General features: G+C 39.7%; 1 protein-coding gene across 5 annotated transcripts in view; it reads right to left on the reverse strand.

Moving 5' to 3' along the window:
* The window catches only part of LOC139583571 (dnaJ homolog subfamily B member 6-like), a 75610-nt gene that overhangs the window by 10080 nt on the left and 45951 nt on the right, over positions 1–19579 (reverse strand). For 4 of the 5 annotated variants that reach the window (XM_071414798.1, XM_071414801.1, XM_071414800.1 and 1 more), the window contains exons 6-8: positions 6140–6289; positions 5698–5854; positions 5335–5405 (exon numbers count right to left, since the gene is read on the reverse strand). In XM_071414798.1, the coding sequence (XP_071270899.1) occupies positions 5335–5405; positions 5698–5854; positions 6140–6289 (378 nt within the window). The remainder of the gene's footprint in view (positions 1–5334; positions 5406–5697; positions 5855–6139; positions 6290–19579) is intronic. The other variant, XM_071414802.1, reaches the window with a different exon arrangement.

Here is a 19579-nt window from a genome sequence, read left to right on the forward strand (position 1 = left end):
CTCAACACACACAGGTCACCCAGCCACAAGGACAAAGCCACAGTGTCAACTAGCAACTGCACTACTTGCAAATGCTCAGCCACCGCTTCAATCAACCTTCAGGTGAGAAGAAAAAAGAAAGTCTCGAGCTGCAGAGTGAGGGAGAAATGGCTGCCACAGCTGAGGGAAGGACAAAATGTAGCTACAGTGCCGGTAAGCCAATGTCGTAAAATGCAGGGTTATATTCACTAGGCACCAAATGGAGGAAAACGGACAAACTGAGCCTGTCAAAAAATAAACGCTTCTGTTACAAAACGTTTCACGACAATGTGCAAAAATACCACAGAAAATGTAAGATAAGGAGTAGGTCTGTGTATTATTTCTTTATTTTAGAAACATTTCTTTTGAGAGGATAAGGGTTCTTACGCAAAACAAACCGGACGGTAAACTGCTACGAGGAACCTGTTCTTTCTGCTTTCTTGTTGCTAAACAGTGACAGCTTTCACCGATCATGTAACTACTCTCAAAGAAATGCACCGAAGCTTCTGTAAATCAACTAACCTCCTTTTGGCGCGGCATGGTAAGCTAGTGGTTAGAGCGCTGGCCTAGTTAATTTAAAAGTTGCAAGATCAAATCCCCGAACTGACAAGGTAAAAATCTGTCGTTCTGCCCATGAACAAACACGCACTTCACCTTCTGCCGCAGGCCAGGGCATAATAAACAGCTGTAACCCCTTCTGCTCACTGTTGCCAGTCTACCACCATCTGTGCCACCAGTTTCAGACAGTGGCACGGATGCACGGCATCTGAAGATAACACATCAGCCCAGTGCTGAGAGGGACAATACAACCTCGGTTAAATCACAAATGGCACCCTATTCCTTATTTAGTGCACTACTTTTGTCCAGGGCCTGTAAGGCTCTGTTCAGACATAGAAGTACAACTATTTAACTAGTGCACTACAGGTAACTGCCAAAATAAAGGAAACACAAAGTGTCTTAATATAGGGCATTGGGCCGCCATGAGCCAAAGTAGCTTCAATGCACCTTGGCATGGGATGTTAATTGGTTAATTAACTCAGGAACTAAAACTGTGTGGACACACCTGCTCTCAATACACTGTACTTTGTATTCCTCATTTACTCAAGTGTTTCCATTATTTTGTCTGTTACCTGTATGTAGGTTTCAGGGTACCATTTGAGAAATATAAGGTATTGTGTTGAACATCAAAACAGTATTGATTTGATTTTAAACCTAGCTCCCCAGACAACACACTGGCAACATCTTATAAAACAGCTTACATATTACTAGATGAAAGACAAAAACAGACATCCTCTGCGTCCCAAATGGCACCCGATTCCCTCTTTAGTGCACTTTATTAGGGAATAGGGTGCCATTTGGGACACAACCACTGTTCTGTGAAGGCTGGGGAAACTGAGGTGAGAATGTGTATGACTCCCATTCTCTAAGCAAAACGCATCATCAACACATTGAAGGCTGCTAAGAGAAGACAGGAAGGGCAAGGGAGATCTTCGAAAACATGGGACAGCTTAATGGATTCAAGATGGGTGTGTGTGTGTGAGAATACATACCTGTTGTTGAGATTAACTCCATTCTTGATGAAAGGCAACTAACACTGCCATACGGTATCTTACGTTGAAGCTAGCTAATAATTCCATATTGCAAATCATGATAGTCCATGAAGAGACAGCTATCACTGAATGAATGACACAATGGACCACTGTAAGAATGCAGGTGTAATCGAATAGCATAGCAGTAAAACTATTTTATTAGTAGGTTAAAATGAACACTTGTATGATGTGAGTTTCATTGAAAAGCAGCAAGTGTGGTTTCCTGTTTTCTGTGTGTTGGTGTGAAGCAGGTGACATCAAGCAAGCACACACAGTTTGTGGAAGTGGGTGTTGGGGCGGCTGTGAAAGTGTCACTCAAGCCAAACAGAATCACCACAGACTCACTGGGACTGCAACATACCTTAAAAAAAGGGTCAAGCTTTATAATAGTTTTGTTTTTACCCAAAATCCCCTGTATTTGGTCCATATACACTACCGGTCAAAAGTTTTAGAACACCTACTCTTTCAAGAGTATTCTTTATTTTTACTATTTTCTACATTGTAGAATAATAGTGAAGTCATCAAAACTATGAAATAACACATGGAATCATGTAGTAACCGAAAAAGTGTTAAAACAAATATATTTTGTATTTGAGATTCTGCAAATAGCCACACTATTCTTCTTCTTGGTAAAATAGCCCTTACACAGCCTGGAAGTGTGTTGGGTCATTGCCCTGTTGAAAAACAAATGACAGTCCCACAACACAGCTGATTGACTCAAACGGATTAAGGAAAGAAATTCCACAAATTAACTTTTAAGAAGGCACACCTGTTAATTGCAATGCATTCCAGGTGACTACCTCATGAAGCTGGTTGAGAGAAAGCCAAGAATGTGCAAAGCTGTCATCAAGGCAAAGGGTGGATATTTGAAGAATCTCAAATATAAAATATATTTTGATTTGTTTAACACTTTTTTGGTTACTACATGATTCCATATGTGTTATTTGATAGTTTTGATGTCTTCACTGTTATTCTACAATGTAGAAAATAGTAAAAAGAAAATAAAAACCCTAAAGAAATGAATGAGTAGGTGTTCTAAAACCTTTGACCGGTAGTGTGTATGTATAGAAAAAAAATACACATACACATATATACATATATACATACATACATACATACACACATACACACACACACACAGTGCTTTGCAAAAGTATTCAGACCACTTGGATTTCTTCACATTTCATTGTTTTACAAAGTGGTATTAAAATGGATTTAAAATTGACATTGGAAGAACAATTCTAAAATGTTTTAAAGATTCATAAAAATGTTATAACTAAAATATAGTAGTTGCATAAGTATTCAGCTCCCTGAGTCCATACATGTTAGAAACACCTTTGGCAGCAATTACAGCTGTTAGTCTTCTTGGGTAAGTCTCTAAGAGCTTTGCACACCTGGATTGTGTAATATTTGCCTATTAATCTTTCAAAAATTCTTCAAGCTCTGTCAATGTTGGGGATCATGGCTAGAGAGCAAATGTTCTAGTCTTGCCATAGTTTTGATTTAGATCTGCTTGAAATACTAACTCTGCCACTTAGGAACATTCACTGTCTTCTTGGTAAGCAACTCCAGTGTAGATTTGGCCTTGTGTTGTAGGTTATTGTCCTGCTGAAAGGTGAATTCCTCTTCCAGTGTCTGGTGTAAAGCAGACTGAAGCACGTTCTGCTCTAGGATTTTCCTTGTGCTTATCCCGTTTCATTTTATCCTGACAAACCCAGTACTTGCCAATGTTAAATCATACCTATACCATGATTCAGCAAACACCCTGCTTGAAAATAAGGAGGCAGTTACTCAGTGATGTGTTGTGTTTGCCCCAATCATAGGGCTTTGCATTTAGGCTAAAAAGTGTGTTCCTTTGCCACTTTTTTTTTGCAGTATTACTTTAGTGTCTTGTTGCATACAAAATGCATGTTTTGGAATAATCTGTATATTTGTGCTCTTATTATGACTCTGTCATTTAGGTCATTATTGTGGAGTCACTGCAATGTTGTTGATCCACCCTCAGTTCTCTCCCATCACAACCATTGAGCTCTGTAGCTCTTTAAAAATCACCAATGCCCTCATGTTAACATCCCTGAGCAGTTTCATTCCTGTCCTGCAACTCAGTTCAGAAGGATGACTATTTTTTAGGTGTCTGGGTGGTTAAATGCATAACGCACAGCATAATTATTATTTACTAGGTCATACTTAAAATAGATATTCAATGTCTGATTCAATATTGTTACCCGTCTACTAATCACTACCCGTTTGAAAAGCTCCCTGGTCTTTGTAGTTGAATCTGTGCTTGAAATTCAATACTTGACTGATGGACCCCTTACGGAAAAAAAAACACGTGAATTTCACATCACCGCAACTAGACAAAAACCTCCAGGGGACCGTGACACAATGTTCTAAGAATGTCCTTGGGGATGTCCCTGGAACAAACCGGGAACTAGATAAAACCTGCAGGGGAACGTGACTGTTTAAATTAAATTCATGTAAATGATTCACTTCAAAGTAAAATATTCTAAATTACATTTGACAGCTGGGTTTTCACGTGCTCAAATGTTGTAAGTTAATGTAAGTTAAAAGCACTGTGTGTGTATTATAAACGACCCATTTTGGTTTGCAGGGCATCACGTGAAATCTCACGTGAAAATGTGAATCCATATGTGATCCACATATGTGATCCAAATGATTTCACGTGACATGTGAAACATATGGTTTGTCTGTAAGGGACCTTACGGTAACTTTTATGTGATTTGTTAAACCAAATTTGACTCCTGAACTCATTTAGGCTTGCCTAAACAAAGAGACTGAATACTTATGCAACTACTATATTTTATTATTTTATATTGTTCATATTAAAAATAAAAATAAAGTAATTGTTTCTTCCACTTTGACAGAGTACGTTGTGTATATTGTTCACAAAAAATTACAATTAAATCCAATCCCACTTTGTAACACAATAAAACAAGTGAAGAAATCCAAGGTGTCTGAATACCTTTGCAAGGCACTGTATATTTAGTCTCGGTTTAGGGTTTATGGTGAACTGACGGAACAGTTGGTCAGAACTTGAACAGCCTTGTCATTGGCAATCATGCTGGAAAAACACTTGTATTCAAAAACAAACAAAAGCAAAAACAAGTTCACATTAGTACTATATAAATGTATTAACTGTCTAAAATGGGTAATCTAAAGCTCATGAACATGAAAACGGTGTACAGGTTAGAGAGATGTGGTTAGATGTTCATTTAAATACGCAAAGGGTTAAAGCTGAGAATTTGACAGTTAATAAAAAACATTTTAAATGAACAAACGCAAAGCTGTCCAAATGTACGTCTTGTTGTGCCCCTGACTTCTAGAACTAAAAGGTAAAGAAGTCCACCCACGGAAAAACTGTAATACAACGAAATCAGTACAGCACAAAAAGTCATAAACAGTGGTCCTAGTAAGAGAATGGTCCCAAAACAAAAGGTAAAGCTGGAATAAATACAACCCTATCTGATCGTCCCTCGCTCCAGCGGCTAAACTAAGATGAGAACACATTTCCTCTCCGTGAACAACACGTGAACTACGAATGTCAACAGGGGAGAGAGAGGAGAGAAACCAATCCGCCGTAAGATTGCGACCCTGAGCAGCATCGTCACGCTGAGTTAGTTTGGTTTGTTTCCAGTTCAGGTGTGAGCATTTCAAACGTTGTGCAGAGGTTATCACTTGTTATCCAGTCTTAGGCGCTGCTCCTTACCGTTGACGGTTAGATACTTCAACTGACCGTCCTCCTCCACCTCCACCCTCTCCTGGCCGTTCTCCACAATCCTGCAGGAGACAAAACAGAGTTAGGATAAAAGACACGAGTTATTTGAATCATACATATCTGTTTTTGGTAATAATTTAAAGGGTTTATAAAGGGTACGTTATTGTTAAGTGTCACACAATTCTTCAATATTCAAAACTGTCTTGGTGAATTGACTACAGCCAAAGTAAAAAGGACAACAGCCTAGAAAAATCATGTTTTTTATTTTAAGGAAACTATCCCCAGGTCACTGAGTGAAGACAGGAACAAGTAAGTGACACAGTTGACTACATTGACTGGCTAGCTGTGCTGTACCGTTTTGTGGTGATTCTTCTGCCGTTGATGAACTTGGTAGAGGTGGATACTGAGCGGATGTTGCCCATCCCCCCTCCTCCTCCTCCGCTACCCCCGAAAGATGAAGAGGAGAACGAGGCAAAGCCCCCTCCACCCATATGCCCCAGCGAAGTGAAACCTATGAGTGAAACACACACACACACACGACTTAATCTGTGCATATGACAAATAAAACTTTGATTTGGCCCACACACTCAAAATCACACTCATAACACAAACACCCCACCATTTTCCTTTGCTTTGCTTACTCGCAAATGTTGATCTCAAAATGAAGCTTGTTATATGATCTAAATAACACATATTATAATATGCAGTGAGATTTATGTAATGTAACAATTTCCATGAGGAGAAAGATGACCTTAACCAGAGTTTTGGGAGACGCATATTAGAAATACGGTATTACCGTGCTGCAGGGGAGGCCCACCTGAATCAAACACTGGGAAGCCTGCCCCGAAGGGGGGGAAGCCCCCGAAATCGTGGAAGAAGGGTCCCCCGGTCCTGCTCCGGCTCACCCCTTGCTGCCTTTGACCCCCGCCAAAGAAGTCATCGTCCGCTGGGGATAGGGGACAGACAATGACAACACATTAGTCAAGTTCAAGTTAATTACATCCACAAATAGTCAATAAAAACTGAAATCAATGAGCATACAAAAAGGCATAGGCCCATCTAAATACATATTTATACAGAACAAAAATAAAACGCAAAATGCAACAATTTCAAAGATTTTGATGAGTTACAGTTCATAAGGAAATCTGTAAATTTAAATAAATTCATTAGGTCCTAATCTATAGATTTCACATGACTGGGCATAGGCCCACCCACTGTGGAGCTAGGCCCATCCAATCAGAATTTGTTTTCCCCCACAAAATGGCTTTATTACAGACAGAAATACTCCTCGGCACCCAATGTCACTACAATGGGCCTCAGGATCTTGTCACGTTATCTCTGTGCAATCAAATTGCCATCAATAAAATGCAATTGTGTTAGTTGTCTGCAGCTTATGCCTGCCCATAAACATGGTCTGCAGTTGTGAGGCTGGTTGGACGTACTGACAAATTCTCTAAAACGACATTGGTAGAGAAATGAACATTAAATTATCTGAAAACAGCTCTGGTGGACATTCCTGCAGTCAGCATGCCAATTGCACGCTCCCTCAAAACTTGAGACATCTGTGGCATTGTGTTGTGTGACAAAAGTGCACAATTTAGAGTGGCCTTTTTAAAAGCTGAGAGAAATAAGATTTTTGTGCGTATGGAACATTTCTGGGATCTTTTATTTCAGCTCATGAAACATGGGACCAACACTTTACATGTTGCTTTTATATTTTTGTTCAGTGTATTAACTGAGTTGGCTTATTCATTGATGTCTGTGCCCATAAAGGTTAAAGTGCATTAACCTATGGACTTTTTGGAAAGAAATGTCTGGGTTTTTGGTAAATTTTTCAACCGGCCTTTTCAACCAATGATTTATAGTAACACGCTATTCTCACATCATTTAGCGGTTTGTGCTAGTCTTAACATGTTAGAGTTTCTTACATGCGGGTCTCACATGTGCAGTAGTTACATGGGAGATCCTCCCTCCCATAGTGGCAGACGTGAGAGATCCGAGAAAAAAACCTGCCCTTCCAGCTAGATAGAATAATCCCCACCTGTTTCCACTCTCCAATCCACCACAATGTCATTTGCATAATTTGTTTTAACAATTGGATTGTATATGCATGAGGACCCTGAAGACTCTCACTCTGTCCACAGCCCTTAAAGACATATTAAACCCAGGTGGAAGCTCTCCATAAAGCCTCTCTCTAACCCTCTCTTCAGATCAAATGTACTGACCCCCCCCACCATTGCAGGAGGTCTCCGCTGCTAATGGAACTGGGTGTGAATCCCAATGGATGGATGGATATTATATATATATATATATATATATATTAGTGCCCTACTGTCACCAGAGCATATGACTATCAGCCCCAAAGTAGTGCACAGCATAAAGAATAGGTGCAGATGCATATTTCAGTCAAGTTTAATATCACACATCTCCCTCCCCCATCCAGTTTGTTATTGATGATGGATGAGGTGTTCAAATTGATGGCTCCACATTTTTTCTTGCAGCAATTAGACCTAGATTGCAAAACTTTCTCTGATATTGATCACCAATGTTTACATTTCCCAACGGACATCAATTGAGATGGATGGATATAAATACCTAAACATAATGAATGATAGCACACACACTACCGTTCAAATGTTTCGGGTCACTTAGAAATGTCCTTGGTTTTGAAAGAAAAGCAAATGTTTTGTCCATTAAAATAACATCAAATTGATCAGAAATACAGTGTAGACATTGTTAATGTTGTAAATAACTATTGTAGCTGGAAATGGCTGATTTGTAATGGAATATCTACATAGGCGTACAGAGGCCCATTATAAGCATCCATCCCTCCTGTGTTCCAATGGCACGTTGTGTTCGCTAATCCGAGTTTATCATTTTAAAAAGGCTAATTGATCATTAGAAAACCCTTTTGCAATTATGTTCGCAGAGCTGAAATCTGTTGTTCTGAATAAAAGAAGCAATAAAACTGGCCTTCTTTAGACTAGTTGAGTATCTGGAGCATCAGCATTTGTGAGTTTGATTACAGGCTCAAAAAGGCTAGAAACAAAGAACTTTCTTCTGAAACTCGTCAGTCTATTCTTGTTCTGAGGAATTAAGGCTATTCCATGCGAGAAACCGTCTTGAAGGAGTTCCCACATATGCTGAGCACTGGTTGGCAGCTTTTCCTTCACTCTGTGGTCCAACTCATCCCAAACCATCTCAATTGGGTTCAAGTCGGGTGATTGTGGACGCTAGGGCACCTGATGCAGCACTCCATCACTCTCCTTCTTGGTCAAAATAGCCCTTACACAGCCTGTAGGTATGTTGGGTCATTGTCCTGTTAAAGACACAAATGCTCCCGCTTTCTCCCGTTGTGTTTTTTACAAACAAACACGTGGTTGGCTCAACTGTTCTGGGGAATTATGGTGAGCTTCATAATGTAAAATAATGGGACAGGTGAAATGAATAATGTTCTGTTTTTCCCCAATAACTTATTGTACAAGTTGACTGCAGGTATTTACTTAAAAAGTACCTACAAAATAACAAATTGTATTTAGGACAGAACGTTAATTGCTTTGCCATATTTTAGTGCCTTGTTGCAAACAGGATGTTTTGGAGAAAAAAAACTTCTGTACCTTTTCGCTGGGTCAATTACGTTAATATTGCAGAGTAACTACAGATACATCCTCAGTTCTCCCATCACAGCCATTAAACTAACTGTTTTAAAGTCACCATTGGCCTCATGGTGAAATCCTCTCTGGCAACTGAGTTAGGAAGGATGCCTGTATCTTTGTAGTAACTGGGTGTATTGATTGAGATGAGGTAATCATTCCAAAATCATGTTAAACATTATTATTGCACCCAGAGTGAGTCCATGCAACTTATTATGTGACTTGTTAAGCCTATTTGTACTCGTGAACTTATTTAGGCTTGCCATAAAAGGGGTTGAATACTTATTGACTCAAGCTATTTCAGTTTTAGATTTTTTTGTAATTCCACTTTGACATTATGGATTATTGTGTGCATTTAATCAATTTTAACTTTCAAGCTATAACACAACACAATGTGGAAAAAGTAAAGGGTGTGAATACTTCCTGAAGGCACTGTAACAGGGTTCCTTTGTGCTTTTTGCATCTCCAACAGACGTGACATTTCTGGGTGCATTCTGGCAGGCGTGTAGTAAGTCCGATGAAATGCAATAGTTTATGTCTTAGGTTGTAGGATCAGGTATGAACATTTTCACATATCTGTGATCAATGGTTCTCCTCAATTTCTTCCTTCAGATCTGTTCCCCATTCTTTCCTTAGGTTCTGATCCATCAGGTAGAGCTTCAAATCAGCCCTTGATATAACTTGGCCATCAATTTCTTTGGCATAGCAGCTTCTTCCAGTATTTTTTTCTATGCTAGATGCCTTAGGTTCATCCATATTCTGTTGAAGTGGTTGAATACGATTTCTGAGTTGTAAGAACGGAAATAAAAATCAGCCTTGGATAATCCAAATATGTATTGTAATTGATTGAAGGACAGTAGAGATATGTCATAGTACACATGTTCAATATTCAAGATGTTGTCAATGTCATCAATGGTGCATACAAACAGAAATGTTTGTAAAACCATGCGTGCGATCCTTTCTAAGCAAAGTGTGGGATTTATTCATTTGTACTTAGACTTGAGAATGTGTGTAAATTTAACTTTTAGTTGGTACTCATCCCGGATCCGGGAGCACCGCCCACAGTAAAAAAGCTGACTAGCATAGCCTAGCATAGCGTCACAAGTAAATACAAGCATCTAAATATCATTAAATCACAAGTCCAAGACACCAGATGAAAGATACAGATCTTGTGAATCCAGCCATCATTTCTGATTTTTAAAATGTTTTACAGGGAAGACACAATATGTAAATCTATTAGCTAACCACGATAGCAAAAGACACAACTTTTTTTTCTCCACCATTTTTTTCCTGCATGGGCAGCTATCACAATTTCGACTAAATAAAGATATATATAGCCACTAACCAAGAAACAACTTCATAAGATGACAGTCTGATAACATATTTATGGTATAGGATAAGTTGTTTTAGAAAAATTTGCATTTTTCAGGTATAAATCACATTTCTACATTGCAGCTGCAATCTGAAATAGCGTTGGAAGCAGCCGGAATAATTACAGAGACCGACGTCAATTACCAAAATACTCATCCTAAAACATTTCTGAAAAATACACAGCATACAGCAATCGAAAGACACAGATCTTGTGAATCCAGACAATGTTTCAGATTTTCTAAGTGTTTTACAGGGAAGACACAATATGTAAATCTATTAGCTAACCACGATAGCAAAAGACACCACTTTTTTTCTCCACCATTTTTTTCCTGCATCAGTAGCTATCACTAATTCGACTAAATAAAGATATATATAGCCACTAACCAAGAAACAACTTCATAAGATGACAGTCTGATAACATATTTATGGTATAGGATATGTTTTTTTAGAAAAATTTGCATTTTTCAGGTATAAATCACAGTTGTACATTGCAGCTGCAATCTGAAATAGCGTTGGAAGCAGCCGGAATAATTACAGAGACCGACGTCAATTCAATTCAATCCAGACAATGTTTCAGATTTTCTAAGTGTTTTACAGCGAAAACACAATATATCGTTATATTAGCATACCACATGAGCTAACATCACCCAGCATTGAATCAAGCCAAAAGGGTCGATAACGTTATCGCCACCAAAATATATTAATTTTTTCACTAACCTTCTCAGAATTCTTCAGATGACAGTCCTGTAACATCATATTACACAATGCATATAGAGTTTGTTCGAAAATGTGCATATTTAGCATCAAAAATCTTGGTTATGCAATGTAATCTGTCAAAACATGGCATGCATTCGGGCCGGAGCCATCTTGGAAAGGCACCTATGATTACGATTATTTATCGATTAGATTGACTAAAAAAATACAGGTTGGACAGCTAATGAAAAATGCATTGGTTATTAATGCAACCGCTGATTTTTAAAATTAACGTTACAAGACATACATTGTGAGTTACAGCCAGACTAGTGCCGCAAAAAATGGCCGACAACTGCGTTAAAATTCTTCCACATAAATACGGAATAAAATCATAAATAACTCTTACTTTTGGACGAGCTTCCATCAGTATCTTGGGCAATGTGTCCTTTGTCCAAAAGTATCGTTGCTTTGTTGTAAAACGACCTCCTCAACTTCAGAACTAGCAGCTAACGATAGCTTCACGGCACACACATGCCCAAATCGTCAAACGCAATACTAAGGAAATTCAGAAAAATAGCAATATACTCGCATGAACTGATATAAATCGGTTTCAAATAACTTCGTTATGATGTTTCTAACACCTATATCGAACTAAATCACAGACGGATAGATCTTTGATCAATAACGAGAGCTTTTGAGCATGCGATTCTGATGTCCTCCCTTGCGTCCTGGCGAGCGTCAAAAGGAAGGGTCATCTCACTCCACTCCCTTTTATAAACTCTGACAAACACGTAGAGACACCATTCCACTTCTCATTGGTTACTGACATCCAGGGGAAGGCGGGTGCAGTTCATGTCAAGCCATAGGGCACACACAGAGTTTTCAACTGATCCGAGATCAGAGACTATTTTTCAGAGCTTCGCATGTCCTGTCATGAGTTTCGCTGTAGAAAGAGTTCTGGTTCACCCACAGACATAATTCAAACGGTTTTAGAAACTAGAGATTGTGTTCTATCCAATAGTAATAATAATATGCATATTGTACGAGCAAGAATTGAGTATGAGGCAGTTTAATTTGGAGACGATAAATGCTAACGTTGAAACAGCACCCCCTATATTGAGAAAAGGTTTTAAGCACACCTCGGACCATGCTTACGCACAACACCTTGTGGTAGAAAAGTCTAACTGCTCATGAAATACCACCCACCAAATGGAGAAAGGATTGACATACTGGACCAAATCATTAACTATGAAGAAAAAAGATAGTTATAGTTTATTCATGTATTTCTTTTATAGATACTTAAGCTACTAATAGTTTTCTCAGGGTGCTACCGATTTCATAAACATGAAACCATTTAAGCCTAATTGAATAATAAAGTCAATTAGAAAGAGTGGAATGTAAGGTTAGAGGCAACTTAGTTAAACCAGTTAAATAATGTAAAAAAAGTCAACACTGAGGCATTGTGACTTGCCCAAAATGGCAAATGTTGCATTGCTGGAGGATCTGGCACAAGCTGCGAGCGTGCGGATTCAACGAGCGTGCAGATATTTTTGCTGAGAGCGACGCTTGGCTTATTAGTAGATTTCATTTTCCAAAAGCATATTTTATATCTGCAACCAACTCTCTACAGTATTAGAAAGGGAGACGAAACGCACCAATGCCATCTCAGTGCATACCCAAGTCCTCTCTACCCTGGGATTTTTGGCCACTGGAACATTCCAACGGGAGATTGCGGATCGGTCACAACCAACCATGAGCAGAATATTGCTTGCAGTCCTTCATGGTATTATTTCATTGACCCCACAATACATACAGTTTCCATACACTGCAGTGCAACAGGTCAGAGTGAAAAGGGATTTCCATACCATAGCTGGATTTCCCAATGTCATTGGAGCAATTGACTGCACCCGCATCGCAAATAAAAGCACCATCATTGAACGAATTCAACTTCGTCAACAGAAAAGGTTTCCATTCTGTCACTGTGCAGGTCATCTGTGATTCACATTTGGCTTTGTTGAATGTAGTGTCCATATGGCCAGATGGGACGCGATTCATTCATTTTGCAGAACAGTTCAGTCACCCTTAACCTCCAGGAAGGAACTGTTGAGGATGGATGGCTTATTGGTAAAGGACTTGGTAAGGGATGTTTTATTCGCAAGGTTTTATTTGCCATGTTAGACCTCTACTGGGAAACAATATCTGAATGTTGTGTTCATAACTACAGGAGACCGGGGCTACCCGTTAAGAACATGGCTGATGACTCCCCTTAAACCAACAAGTGGCCAGGTACAACCAAGCCCACGCATGCACAAGAACAACAGCGGAGTGCACCATAGGCCTGCTGAAAGGGCGTTGGCTGTGCTTGTCTGGGACAGGAGGCACGCTGCAATACCAGCCTAGCAAGGTTTGCCTCTGAAATGCCATTCCTTCAAATGCCATTACATGAATGCAATACAATGTGCAAATTCCTTTTTAGGTTTGCAGCGTGCTCCACAACATTGCAATCAAAAACGGCATTCCACTGAATGATCCACCCAGACCCGATGAGCCCATGCCTGACAGGGAGTGTTTCCCACCACCCATAGCTCTGGCACTGAGGACAAGAGTCAATATCATACAACCGTTTGAGGTATCTGTTCTACCAAATATTGTAATCAAATCGACAAGGAAAACACATTTACATTGCACCAGAATTTATCGTCTTTAATGTTTGACACAATCAACAAGTTCCTTCAATGATTGATTTATCTCTCTCAGGCCGTTGCGTACATCCCTCCAGTTGCTGTTTGAGTCCAAGAATTGATGTGTCTCTTCTTGATGTTTCAGGACTGCGTCAGTCAAAACATGCGGCGCAGCTGAAGCGCGCGCCAAAGAGGACACCCACATCTGTCAAGATTTCATGTTTTGTTACATTCATTTTGTCACACACATACATACATATTTCATTTTCAAGAAAATATTTAGATGTGGTCCATGTCTGAATATGGCTGTGAAAATAAAGCTCGACTTAACATCAGTTGGTGTGTCTGGTATTCCTTCAGGGTCTGGGAGAGGGTCCTCAGTATCACCATCACAGATGATGCCAGACACTGAGGTCTATCCAATTATGGTGGCAATGCGCTGGTCCATAGCAGACAGTGAAGAGTCACTCTGCCCTCCTCCTGTTGCACTTAAATCCCTTTTATGGATCATCATTATTATTTTTTGGCATATGTTTTCAAATCCAACCATTTCTTTTTCATTTCATTAACTGTTCTGCACTCAGATGATGAATTTACCAAAGCTCTAACCTGCTCCCAAGCAATATTTTTTCTTTGATTTGTCAAGCCATTGCTGAAGGCTCCAAAAAGTATGGCTTGTTTTGCTTCCACGTCGGTGATCAAAAGTTCCATTTCCGAAAGTTTTTTTCCCCCCTTTGTCTTTTCCATGTTGGCGGACAGAAATTAATGACTTTTCTTGCAGCTTTAAAGGGAAGGTTTGTGACCATAAATGGTCATTTAGGGTGGTTCTTTATGTAAATGAGACTTCACGTGCACTAGCACAGTGTTTTAGAACGTGTCTGATTCGACAAGGCAAAATACTTACAGGTGTGTGTAAATCAAGCGTACGAGCAATTGATAAATTCCAACTTTTTTGTACTTGCGAACATTCTACATTTTCTTCTTACGAGTTAATTTAGAAGCTTTTCTACGCAACATTGATAAATGAGGGCCCAGGACTTAACTTCTTATGGCTGCAGGGGCAGTATTGAGTAGCTTGGATGAAAGGTGCCCAGAGTAAACGGCCTGCTCCTCAGTCATAGTTGCTAATATTTGCATATTATTATTAGTATTGGATAGAAAACACTGAAGTTTCTAAAACTGTTTGAATTATGTCTGTGAGTATAACAGAACTCATATGGCAGGCAAAAACCTGAGAAGTTCCACTTCATGTTTGGATTTTTTCTGGGGTGGCAGATTTTCAACCAAGTTCTCATTGAAATTACAGCGAGATATTGATGAGTTTTCACTCCCTACTGCTTCCACTAGATGTCAACAGTCAATAGAACTTTGTCTGATGACTCTAATGTGAAGGGGGGCCGAAGGAGACAGGAATTAATCACCACTGCCACGAGCTGACCATGCTTTGGCCACGCGCGTTCACGTGATAGGCAGCTCCGTTCCATCGCTCAACTGAAGTCAATCTAATTCTCCGGTTGGAACGTTATTCAAGATGTATGTTAACAACATTCTAAAGATTGATTCAGTACATCATTTGACATGTTTCTACTGACTGTTATGGAACCTTTGGACATTTCGTCACGTTATAGTGGACGCGCTTTGTGACTTTGGAATTGTTTACCAAACGCGCTAACCAAAGTAGCTAATTGGACATAAATAACAGACATTATCGAACAAATCAAGCATTTATTGTGGACCTGGGATTCCTAGGACTGCATTCTGATGAAGTTCATCAAAGGTAAGGAAACATTTATCATGTATTTTCTGGTTTCTGTTGACTCCAACATGGCGGCTAATTTGGCTATTGTTCTGAGCGCTGTCTCAGATTATTGCATGGTTTGCTTTTTCTGTAATATTTTTTTGAAATCTGACACAGCGGTTACATTAAGGAGAGGTATATCTATAATTACATGTGTATAACTTGTATTATCATCTACATTTATGATGAGTATTTCTGTTGAAACGATGTGGCTATGCAAAATCACTTGATGTTTTTGGAACTAGTGAATCTAACGCGCCAATGTAAACTCAGATTTTTTGATATAAATATGAACTTTATCAAACAAAACATGCATGTATTGTGTAACATGAAGTCCTATGAGTGTCATCTGATGAAGATCATCAAAGGTTAGTGATTAATGTTATCTCTATTTCTGCTTTTTGTGACTGCTATATTTCGCTGAAAAAATGGCTGTGCTTATTGTGGTTTGGTGGTGACCTAACATAATCGTTTGTAGTGCTTTCGCTGGAAAGCATATTTGAAATCGGACACTTTGGTGGGATTAACAACAAGATTACCTTTAAAATGATATAAGACACATGTATGTTTGAGGAATTTTAATTATGAGATTTCTGTTGTTTGAATTTGGCGCCCTGCACTTTCACTGGCTGTTGTCATATCGATCCCGTTAGCGGGATGCAGCCATAAGAAGTTAAAGGTGTTGTCATTAAAATGCTGGTGGTAAGGTGGGGTTATTCCAAATAGGGGTGTCTGGCGATATTGGTTCCTTCCACCTCATGAATGTATGTACATTTTCCCTAATGCGAATGGAATTAAGAATCATTGGATTGTCTGTTTTTTTTTCCTTCAACGCCTTAGACCCAAAGTAGTGAAAATACAGTATTTTAGATCATACGGTATTAAATGTATGGCTTTGATACTCCACAATGATACAAAAGGATAGTCTGCTGTCCATTGTTTAAGTGAGCACAGTTGCGCAGCCCAGTAATACATCTTCATATGAGGTACTCCAAGACCTCCAGTTTTATAGGGTAAGTGTTAACAGTCAACTTGACTCAGTCTTTCCATTCCAAACAAAATCAGAGAGCAGGCCATTTATTTTATTTTAAAAGTTGGATGGAATTGAAACTGACCAGGCCTGAAATAAATACATAAACTGTGGTAATACACGACATCTCATTCCAAAATCATGTGCATTAATATGGAGTTGGTTCCCCTTTGCTGCTATAACAACCTTCATTCTTCTAGGAAGGCTTTCCACTAGATGTTGGAACATTGCTGCAGGGACTTGCATCCCTTCAGCCATAAGAACATTAGTGAGGTCGGGCACTGATGTTGGGCAATTAGGCTTGGCTCGCAGTTGGTGTTCCAATTCATCCCAAAGGTGTTCGATGCAGGCCAGTCAAGTTCATCCACACCAATCTCGACAAACCATTTCTGTATGGACTTCGCTTTGTGCACGGGGGCATTCCATGCTGAAACAGGAAAGGGACTTCCCCAAACTGCTGCCACAAAGTTGGAAGCACAGAATCGTCTAGAATGTCATTGTATGCTGTAGCGTTAAGATTTCCCTTCACTGGAACTAAGGGGCCTAGCCCGAACCATGAAAAACAACCCCATACCATTGGCACTATGCATTCGGGCAGGTAGTGTTCTCCTGGCATCCGCCAAACCCAAATTCATCCATCGGACTGCCAGATGGTGAAGCGGGATTCATCACTCCAGAGAATGCGTTTCCACTGCTATGGAGTCCAATGACGGCGAGCTTTACACCACTCCAGCCGACGCTTGGCACTGTGCATGGTGGTCTTAGCCTTGTGTGTCTGCTCGGCCATGGAGACCCATTACACGAAGCCCCTGACAAACTATTCTTGTGCTGACATTTCTTCCAGAGGCAGTTTGGAACTCGATAGTGAGTGTTGCAACCGATGACAGATTATTTTTTGTGTGGCCTACCACTTCGCGGTTGAGCCGTTGTTGCTCCTAGACGTTTCCACTTCACAATAACAGCACTTACAGTTGACCGGGGCAGCTCTAGCAGGGCAGAAATTTGACAAACTGACTTGTTGGAAAGGTGGTATCCTATGACAGTGCCACATTGAAAGTCACTGAGCTCTTCAGTAAGGCCATTCTACTGCTAATGTTTGTCGATGGAGATTTCATGGCTGTGTGCTCGATTTTATACACCCGTCAGCAACAGGTGTGGCTGAAATAGCCGAATCCACTAATTCAAAGGTTTTATTTACACCTTTATTTACACCTTCAAGTCAGTTAAGAACAAATTTTTATTTACAATGACGGCCTACCCCGGCCAAACCCTAACGACGCTGGGCCAATTGTGCGCCGCCCTATGGGACTCCCAATCACCGCTGGTTGTGATACAGCCCAGGATCAAACCAGGGTCTGTAGTCACGCCCCTAGCACTGAGATGCAGTGCCTTAGACCGCTGCGCCACTCGGATGTCCACATACTTTTGTTTATATAGTGTACATTTATTTGGATTACGTTGACCCTACCTAACACAGAAATAGGGAGAGATGTCCATCTTTGAACATCAGATTCAAGGAGTAATTTATTTTATATGCCTCCTCCAGATTGCCTGGTATTCGTTCATTTTCACTTAAATGTACTTCATAATCTTGAGAAGTCATGATTAGAAATGGGCATTATTTATGTTTTCTCCCAATTCCCTTTTAATCCTGATACAGCACCATGTGTCCAACAGTAGTAAAATAAATGACAGAATATTCTGGTTCACATAAAGTAAAATGTAAATCTGCATTAAACGATATCACATTCTGATCGCCACCAATCTCTTTCCCCCGGATTGAGCCATGAGTTCTAATTATTGATGCTAGGAGTTCTGTGGCTGAAGAAAATAAATAACGAGACAAAGGGCATCCCTGTCTTGTCCCTCTTGATAACTTAAATAATTCAGATATCGGTCCGTTTGTCCGTATAGATGCTTTGGAGGATTTGTACAATAGCTCAATACAGGAAATAAATGCAGGACCAAAACTAAACTTAAAAAGACACCAAATATGCCCATTCCACCCTATCAAATTATTTTTCAGCATCTATTGATACTGCCAATTTTGGAGCGTTGAAGTTATTGGTATGATGGAGTATATTGAAAAAAGACGGAGATTGTCTGAACACATCCTGTTCCGTTTGAACCCTGTTTGATCTGAGTGAATCAACTTGTGTATTACTGTTTCTATGTGAAAAGCCAATACCTTAGCAATGATTTTGTAATCCACACTCAAAAGTGATACTGGTCGGAAGGATCCACATGACAATGGGTCATTATCTTTATTTTTAAGTAGGGTGATGGTAGTCAAACAGTGACTATGGAAGTTCATTTTTCTCTAGAGCAGCTGTGAGCATAAGTAACACAGGCTTCAGTAATTTGGGACAGAAATTGAACTGGGAATCCATCATTACCAGGAGATTTCCCATTGTGTAGATTATTGATGGCTTCCAACATTTCACCTGGGGTAATGTTTTTATCCATATTCATTTGCTCTGTTTCACTTATAATTGAACTTCTGTTTTCGGGTTGACACAGTTTGTGATTACATTTCAGAAGGATCCATTGTTATGCTACCATCTGGGGTTTGAATTCTATGGATGGTACGTTCCTCTTCCTCTTTCCTAATGTACCAAGCAAGCATTTCCCCTGCACTTTCACCTTGCTCATCATATTGTTGCTTGGATTTCAAAGCAGCACTCTCTGCAGAGCGGGGGTTTACTGTGTGTTATGATCAAGCTTCAAAGTGCTCAACTGTTGAAGGGTGTCAACATTTCTAAGTCATGGATTTTCTGTTCTAGTATTTCAAATGTATTATGGGTCTTCTCTTATGTGTAGAGTAAGACATGATGCAACCGCTCATATATGCTTTAAGAGCTACCCAGACAACAGTTGGGCATACTTCATCGGCTACATGTATTTCCGAAATCATGTCTGTGTTGAGATATGAGGTAAACTCCTCATCTCAAAGTAACATTGTGTTGAATCGCCACGTCTTTGCTATTGGCATAGGAAGTTTGAGTTTAAG

Source organism: Salvelinus alpinus, chromosome 8 (assembly GCF_045679555.1).
Source record: "Salvelinus alpinus chromosome 8, SLU_Salpinus.1, whole genome shotgun sequence".
NCBI classification, from domain to species: domain Eukaryota; kingdom Metazoa; phylum Chordata; class Actinopteri; order Salmoniformes; family Salmonidae; genus Salvelinus; species Salvelinus alpinus.